This window comes from Camelus bactrianus, chromosome 3, assembly GCF_048773025.1.
Source record: "Camelus bactrianus isolate YW-2024 breed Bactrian camel chromosome 3, ASM4877302v1, whole genome shotgun sequence".
Lineage (NCBI taxonomy): Eukaryota > Metazoa > Chordata > Mammalia > Artiodactyla > Camelidae > Camelus > Camelus bactrianus.
The window spans coordinates 105,448,208-105,457,175 of NC_133541.1; the positions used below are offsets into that span (position 1 = coordinate 105,448,208).

The following is an 8,968-nucleotide window of genomic DNA, read 5'->3' on the forward strand; positions in this document are numbered from 1 at the left end:
GAAGGCCCTCTGAAAAGGTTAGATATTATATGATTCCTGGAAAAGGTTAGATATTATACGATTCCTGGAAAAGGTTAGATGTTATACGATTCCTGGAAAAGGTTAGATGTTATACGATTCCTGGAAAAGGCAAAACTGTAGAGCAGTACTAAGATGTGTAGATGCCGGGGGTCAGAAGAAAGGGAGGGATGAATACGCAAAGCACAAAGGATTTTCAGGGCAGTGAAAATACTCTGTATGATACTATAATGGTGGATACGTGTCATTATACATTTGTCAAAGTCCACAGCATGTACAACACCAAGACTGAACCCTAGTGTAAACTCTGGACTTTGGGTAACAATGTGCCAACGCAGGTTCACCAATTGTGACAAAGCACCACTCTGGTGGAGGATGCTGATAATGGAGGAGGCTATGCAAGCGTGGAGGTGGGAAATACATGGGAAATCTCTATACTTTCCACTCAGTTATGCTACGAACCTAAAACTGCTCTCAAAAATACAGTTTATTAAATGTTTTTAAAAGTGGTGGGAAAAAACAGTTTAAAAACAGAGAATACTGCATATTCCCACTTCTGTTTTGGAGTAAAAAAATACACTATTGTGTTAATGGCCGTTTTCTCTGAAAGATTATAAAGAAAGGCAGTTTATGTTTCCCTAATGCTTATCTATTGGGTTCACCTTTGTTCCTTCAATATGAGTCTTTGATTGTGTGCCTACATAGCTGGTGATTAGTAAATATTTTTGAATAAAAGGGAAAAGAGAAAATTAGTGCATGAAGGGAGATTTGGGGACTCCTCGTTATCTTTATGGGGACCCTTGTTGTCCACACTTCACTGGCCCAAACCCACATATACATCTGGAAGGAAAACACTGAGCACTAACTAGCATCCAGTCTGCAGCCTCCTCACAAGCCTTCAACAGTTCTGAACTTTTCTCTTAGACACCAGTCCACAAAGGTGGGTATGTCCATGAGGAACTCAGACTGACAATGAACTCTTTAGTGGCTATATTAGAACCACTGACTGGTGTGGCTTTGTTCCAAAGATCCTAGAAATACAAGCACTCACCAACTGGGTCGGCGGGATGTGCCACCAGGATACAAGAAAAAAAAAGTAGGATTTATATTTGTATTCATGATGATATTGCTTCTTTTCTAATTTGTACTTTTTCTTTGTATTTTATGTCATAGGATATTACACCATTTATATATGTAATTTTTATATATGTGCATGTGTATACATATGAATGTATATACATATATATACACAGAGATGTATGTATATATACGCACATATTATGTAATATATACATATATGTAATTATACATGTGCTGTGTACATATATGTATATATACACATATATAGAAAGGGAGCATGCTCAAAAAATTTTTGCATGAAGGTGTACCATCAGAAAAGCTTACAGACCACCACAGCAGTGACCATCTGGTCCAGCCCCTTCATTTTAGAAAAGAGGAAACTAAAACTCAGAAAGGAGGTAACTTGCCTACAATTTAGATCTAGCTGGTTAAAGGAAGCTAATGCTTTATCCACTTGTCTTTTTTTCTGCCTCATCTCTGTGTTTTGACAGAGTAGAACTGTGTTTTGAATGCTATGTGAGTCCATGTAAAGAGTGCAGATACATTTTAACATTACATTTCCCTAAAAGTTTAATTTTTAAAAAGTGCTTCCCCACCCAAATGGACCTTCGACCTCCTCTTGCAAAAGGAGGGCTGAACTTCCAGTTACGGATTGCATTCTCCTCGGCCAGATCTCCTCTTCCTAGGAAGCGTTATCCACTGTCTCACAGGAACATTATTTGTAGGGATAATGCCCAGTGGACCCTAATCATACAGAGAATCAGCTACAGAAATCACTCAGGAAAGCATCACAGACCGTCCTCCAGCCTTCTAAAACATTACTTACAAGAGCTGTCAGCAAAAACCCTGTCTCCAGGAACCATTACTTGGAGGGAACTCTGCCAATCACAGCATTACTTAGAAGGCACATTTTTTTTTTTATGTTCCTCAAATGCCTCCTGTCAAACTAAACTAAAGTTCTGAATGGTTTCAAACACTTCCAAGTTTGGCTAAGTAAATATACTCCCAGATTCAAGTGTGGCCCAAGGGCCAGGTAAGTAAGAGTTGTTTTCTCCTAGCCTGAGTGCACACTTTAGTTTGTCAGAGCAGCCTTGTAAAATTCACTGACACTGTGGGGTTTGGATTCTGATGACTAGAGAGGCTTTTACAAGCCTAGAATCTATCGCCAGCTGTCTTCTCTTGTCTAGGGTAAGGAGGAAAACTTTGATTTCTCTGAATCATTTTGAAAATCATCGCCTAGGACAAAAAAAAAAGAAAAGAAAAAAGACTAATGGCAAACGGTAAAAAAGTAAGAGCCACATCTCATCTGTTTCAAATTCTCTCCTCCGAGACCCAGAAGCCCTGCTGATTTCACACACAAACATCTTGCACAGAAGTGGCCCATGTGAGAAACAGGGAACTAGAGATGATCTCCAGCTCCCAAAAGGCAGTTATCAATGGACCCATGTAACCATGATGTCATTACTTTGTTTTCACTGGATGATAGAGTCTTTGCAGAATTATTTGCTCTTGGCAGACCACATATCATAATTCTCTTCCCTTTAGTAATTTCCTCTCTGCTGGAAAAATTCTGCATGCATAGAAACCAGCTCGACAAATGGTGAAAAAATATTTACTTTTCACTTACAATTGCTTTTTTATGTACTGACTGTCAAAACATTATAAACAAAAAGTTGTGTGGAGAACTTTGGCAATATGAGTGCCTATCATGAGAAAAAAAAATGTAAATACGTCATTTAACAAGGTGTTTACAAATAGGTCCAGAACCACAATAGATACCTCAACCACACCCAGTGACACCTCAAACTTGGCACTTGGCATTTGGAAGATAATTCAGTGACATTTTTTTACATTTTTATTGTGCCAACACTTTTGTTATTTAACCCCTTCACAATTTATTCGTTTATTAACTAAATTCATTTTCTTAAGGTGGGAATTAATAACTAGGCATGCTAGAGACAAAGCATGTTTTAATTGTATCATGATATTTAACACAACTCTTTTGATAGCTTTGGAATCAAATTGGAAGAATAAAGATTTTGTAGCAACTGTTTCTTAAAGACTGAGCAAAACTGATCACCAAGCATCCTGAATAAAGGGCTGGCAGGGAGAGGAGGAAGTTCTCTTAGGTGTGGAGGGAAGATCTGTCCTTGCTCTATATTATAGTAATATGTCAGGAACAGACAATGGTCAGGCTCACTGAATTAAAATAATGAAGCAACCTCCCAGTTTAGAAAAAGGATGGCCTCTGGAATCACAAAAATCAGTTTGAATTCTGCCTCCCCACTTACTATCCATGTGATTTGGGGCTAAACACTTAGATTCTCTGGGTTTCAATTTCCTTAAAATCATTTTCTGTGAGAGAAAAAAGGAAAAAAAAATATATATATATATATATTTATGTCAGGAACAAGGAAAGTGCTCAAAAAGAGATACTTATTATCAAATCTGCAGACAGTCCAAAGCTGGGGTAAGGGACATTGTATCACAGAATTAAGCTTCAACATTATCATGATAATAGAAAGATGAGCTAAGATGGTAAGGAATATTATAGAAGGACAAAAAATAGAATCTTACAGTTAAAGTATTTTTTTTTTCCTTTTGGTTTTGTTTTAAGTTCAATGGTACCAGCATAGTATGTAGATATCCTGACTTATGTGGAAAAGTTTCTAAAGGCTTGAATGACATGAAGTTTACTACGGAGACAATAGCAGGACATGGATTGCTGAATTATTATCTGTAATCTTTACTACAGAAGCATATGTTGTGTAAAAATCACGGAAAGTAACTAGCCTAATGCACTCTGCCACAGCTGTATCTCATCTCTAACACTGTTTTCAGTTCTGGGCACCACAGTTTCAGAAGGATATTTACAAAATATAGTATAACCTAAAAAGCAAACCCAAATGGCTAAAGGCTCATACAAGGCAGAGCTGAAGAAGCTAGGAATAAGGCTAAAAAAGAGAATTTTAGGGAGAATGTGATAATTGCCCTGAAAACATATGAAGGGCAGTAAAAATCAAAGAGTAATAATAACTAACATGTATTGAGTACCCTGTACAAAGTAGTCACTGTTATCTGCATTTTGCAAAAGAGAAAACTGAGGTGCAGAGAATCAGTTACACATTTATGGTCATATAATTTGTAAGAGTTGAGCCAGTTTTCATCCCAGTAATCCATCCCCAGATCTGGGAGAGATATTAAAGCTATTTCTCAAATATTTCTAACCACTGTCTTACACGATCACAGTAAGATTGCACTCTCTCAATTTTTCTAAAGTTGGACATGGTCTAATGATTGGCTCTGGCCCATGAAATATGAGCATAAATCATACTCATGACTAGTGTGGGAGTTTAGGAGTCTGTGTGCAATTCGCCACATGCTGTTCCCACCATGGATGTGAGGACATGGAATCTCCATCAATCTAAGTCTCTGAGGGACAATGATGAGCAGAGCTGCCCTGCAGATCCATGATGGACAAGAAGCAGGAGCAAAAAATAAACTGTTATTGTTTGATTAAGCCATTGAGATTTGGGGACTGTTTGTTACTGTGGCATTACCTCACCTTTTCTGACAGATTCACGAGCCCACGTGCTGAAACTCATTAAAATAACTCAGAGTAAGGAAACATAATTATTCATATATTTCCAGTGGTCAGAACTAAGAACAGTTTGTATAAATTATAGGCAAACAGATTTGGGCTTTATTTAATTTTTTTTTTAACGGAAAGTCATCCAAAATTGCTTCCTGAAGTAGTGAGCTCCCTGAAAATGGCAGTGTTTAAACAGAGGCCAAATGATGATTTTGCATCTATGTAGCAAAAAAGATGGGCTTCATTAAGGAGGTTTAATGTATCAAACTTTCATCCAGCACCTCCAACACACCAGGCATTTCAGCCACAAAGATAAATCTGAACACACATCCTTATTCTCAAGGATAATCAAGTTCAGAAGTAGATAACCTCGGCTGTCTCTTCTAACAGCATGAGTCAACCAAATTAGAGAAAATAACATGGCCTGAATGAAGCCAACAGCAAGCCCGAACTTAGAAATAACCATGTAGCACCAGAAATCCTGCTGATGCTTACGTTATATTATTATTTTTCAATTAGGAGCCCAAAGTATAGGGTTTGCAAAAGGAAGGAAAACGAGAGAATTGTTGGGTTTAAAGGAGGAACATTTTCCCTTTCTCTAGTTACCATTCTTAAATCTTGCAAAGCAGGCATATTATCTGGCTTACATCAGGGGTGTTCCAGCAAAGGGAATAGCACTGACTCACAGCAATTGTTACCGACCTCTTCCATCACTTCTCCCACCCCTGAGAGTCAGGAAGGGAACATTTCAATACTTACCAAAGTCAGACCTAAAGAGAACCAATAACCTTTCCCTAAGGCCATTCTTCAGTTGGGAAACCCTTTCCAAAATATCAGCAGTATTCCCTAAAAGGGTATTTGAGCAGGGCCTAGAGGAATCCCATACTCTAAGGATGATGTGAAAATCACAAACTAAATCAGTGACTCTAGGGCACACTGACCAAGTTCCCCAAGGCACCTTTAAACAGTACTAATTTCAGTCCTTTCCCTGTTGTTATCAATAGTTAAAGAAAGCTTTGTTTAAAAAAAAAAAACTTCCAAAAATCAAATAGTGCAGAGATGTGCTGTCCTTTGATTGGCTCATTGCATTTTAATGGAAAAACATCTGAAGGGAAGCTTTAACTGTAATTGCTCTGAGGCAAACATTTCCATTTCAGGTTATCATTCATAATATTATTAGCAGTAGTATTCATAATATATTAGTATAATATATGCAGATAGATTTTGCAGTCATTATCTAGACAAGGGTGAGGTATCTAATTACTACTGTTCCCCAACTCAAAAGCGACCGTTTGAACTCTTAATACTCCAACCCTGCCCAGGCCCTAAATCTTCTGAACTATGGTCTCCATGTTCTATGAAATAAACAAATAAATGAGGGCAGGCTGGATTTCAGTGCCACATCTTAAGTCAGCTCAATATGACATGAGTTTCTCAAAAACATACATACAGAAGAAATTGGCTTTGGCACATGGAAGAGCAGCAGGGAACTTGTAGCTCGTGCGAGTGTAATGTGCACGCTTAACACGCTCCCCTGTTTTCAAAAATACAACAATACTCTTCCAGAGATGGCAGGATCCCCGTGGTACCCAGTATGGGGCCGAACTACCTACACAAATATACATTTTACAAACACAGATGTGAAATGTTGACCTAGGACAGAAGAGAGGCATGGAGATTCGGGTGTTTAGTCTACTGGCTCCACACCCAAAAGTTTCAGGGGCAGACCTGATGTTTGAAGAGTGAGACGGCCCAGCCTGCACTTTCATCCGGGTACTGTGGAAATGACCCCATTTTCCAGCACCAGTTAGCCCTCTGCCCCCTTGACCCAAGTTGAGATTTAATCTGGGGTCAGAGGGGAGACCAAGAAAATCGTGCTGGTAGATACTCAGACTGAGAGAAGGGCTGGAAATCACTCTTCTTCCTGGGCTAACGGCTTTGACACACCCACTCAGAATCGATGGCCCGGGGGTGCGGCAGGGAGGCGGGGGGGCCCAGGCACCCTGGCCCCGCACGCACGAAGATGCTGCAGGCATGCAGCTCTGGGCTGGGAGGTCTCAGTGCACTCAGCGGAGGGTTCCCTTTTCCTCCCCCTAGTCCTCCATCCCAGTGCAAAGTGAGCGGGAGAAAGTTGTGCCCGGGCCACAGGGCCCCGGGCTGGGAAGGGACCGAGGGCAGCGGAGAAGGGACCGGAGCCCCCTTACCTTGTCCTTGGGCCCGAGGTTCTGCAAAACCTCCTTGCCGGTGGCGCTCCGGATCTCCACGCCGGCGGGCGCGGGCGATGCGGGCGCGGGCTCCCGGCTCTCCTCCCGGCCTGGGCCCCGGCGTGGGGTGTCCCCCTCCGCCCCGGGGCGGCCCCCCGAGCCGCGGCCGCTGCCCTGGCTGCTCCGGGGAGTCTTCGCGCCCCGCTGCCCCACGCTCAGGGCATCGAAATCCAGCGTCTTGCTCTCGAAGGCGCCCTCCACGTTGCAGAACATGCCGCCGTACTTCTGCCGCGGGACCTGGTCGGTGGTGCCCGGCCGGGCCAGGTACACGGGCAGATCATCTTCGTGGGAGCTGTCCCAGCCTCTGCGGCCCGAGGCCATGCTTGGATGGCGACCGCGGCCCGCGGGTCCTCTTCCCGAGAGGCGGAAAGGGCAGCTGCCGGCAGCGCGCGCCGAGCCACAGTGACTGGGGCGGGAGGAGGCGCCTGAGCCTTCGCGCCAGAGGCGGCAGTGCTGCTCCGGTTCCTGCCAGTCCCGGCGAGCCCCCAGCCAGCGAGCGCGGCGCAGGGGCCGGAGCGGCGGCGAGTTCCGCCCGCCCCGCGGGCCGCACCACCCAGCGCGCCCGGACCCTAAGGTGTCCTGCCGCGATCACGCATCCCTGTTGCCCATCAAAGGAGAAATCCAACTTGGCGCCGTCGCGCGCGCGTGCGCGCGCGCACACAAACACACACACACACACACACACACACACACACGCGCGCGCGCGCGCGCGCGCGCGCGCGCACACACTCTTCCCGCTCGCCCAACAACCCCCAATTCACACTCAGAGAACTTGCCTCACTCACACGTGCGCACAAAGCCTGCTTTCCCCACACCAACTCCCGAGTTGGCCTCACGAACACAAATCTCTCTGCCCTGCTCAGGCATGGAAACCTTGTTCGCTCAGGTGGGTTGATTTCAAAGCCAAGTCCTTCCTGATTTATAACAACACACACACACACACACAAACTCAGATTTACCAGACTCACAGTCCTAGACTTTGTTTACCCATAATCCCAGACTTGTCTCATCCTAATCTTAGACTTGTCTCACAGTTGCTCCCCGTTCTAGAATCTGCCTCGCAAACCTGCACCCTCACATAATGAACTATAATGGATTATTGGTTTACACACACACACACACACACACACAGACCCTCTTACTTCACTGACCATCACAAAAGCCTATAATTGACTCACACACTTAAACCCACTCTTACTTCCTGTATACCACCCTAGACTTTGCTTTTTACCCACCCTTCATACGTATACACAGTTGCCTCATACACAATTACATTGCAGATCACAGACAGGCCTTGCAAAGTACTCTTAATACCCTGTCCTCATACAACAACCCCCTGGCTGATGCCTGACATACTGAGGTCAGAACCCTACACATGGCCACACACACAAGTCCAGATTTACCTCCAAAATGTACAACCAAAGACTTTGCCTTTCCTGTTGCCTGACACACACACAGGTTTTCCACATGCATAGGCATGCTCTCACTACCTCATCCTCTTCCCCACATCCAGCCACATACACTCGAAGCCGGACTTTGCCTCGTAAACAGAGTCCGCAAAGTGCAGGGCCTGTGTCGCATTTGCACACACAGCCTAAACCCAGAACCTGTGATGCCCACCTTAAACCCACCCCTCTCGGAAATTCACTCATGCATTTATTTAGACATCCAACATGAACTGGGTGCCTACTGTGCTCTTCAGGAGATACTGGAGTGGTAACCAAGGCAGTTGGGGACATGTCCCCACCACGGAAAGTATAGTCTACAATCACCCATTGAGGTAGTCCAGTCATTAACTGGTCTGCCCAACAGACATACTCAACTTCATTTTCTGAATTCCCTACTACATAAGCTCCATGAAGGCAGGTACCTGGTCTGCTGAGTTTACCCTTGAATATCTTGAGTCTAGAACATCTAGAGACATATAAGTTAACGTCCAAAAATCCTTTTTGAATGAAGGGATAACAATCATAGTAATAACAGTGACAACAGGGAACATTTATAGTGAGGTTGC

At 43.6% G+C, this 8,968-nt stretch overlaps 1 protein-coding gene across 1 annotated transcript in view; it reads right to left on the minus strand.

The window, feature by feature from the left end:
* DPYSL3 (dihydropyrimidinase like 3) overlaps positions 1 to 7,565 on the minus strand; it is a 107,250-nt gene extending 99,685 nt beyond the window's left edge. Inside the window, exon 1 of the mRNA XM_010959616.2 lies at positions 6,895 to 7,565. Within this exon, the coding sequence (XP_010957918.2) occupies positions 6,895 to 7,275 (381 nt within the window). The 5' untranslated portion in view covers positions 7,276 to 7,565. The remainder of the gene's footprint in view (positions 1 to 6,894) is intronic.
* Positions 7,566 to 8,968: the final 1,403 nt, after the last annotated feature.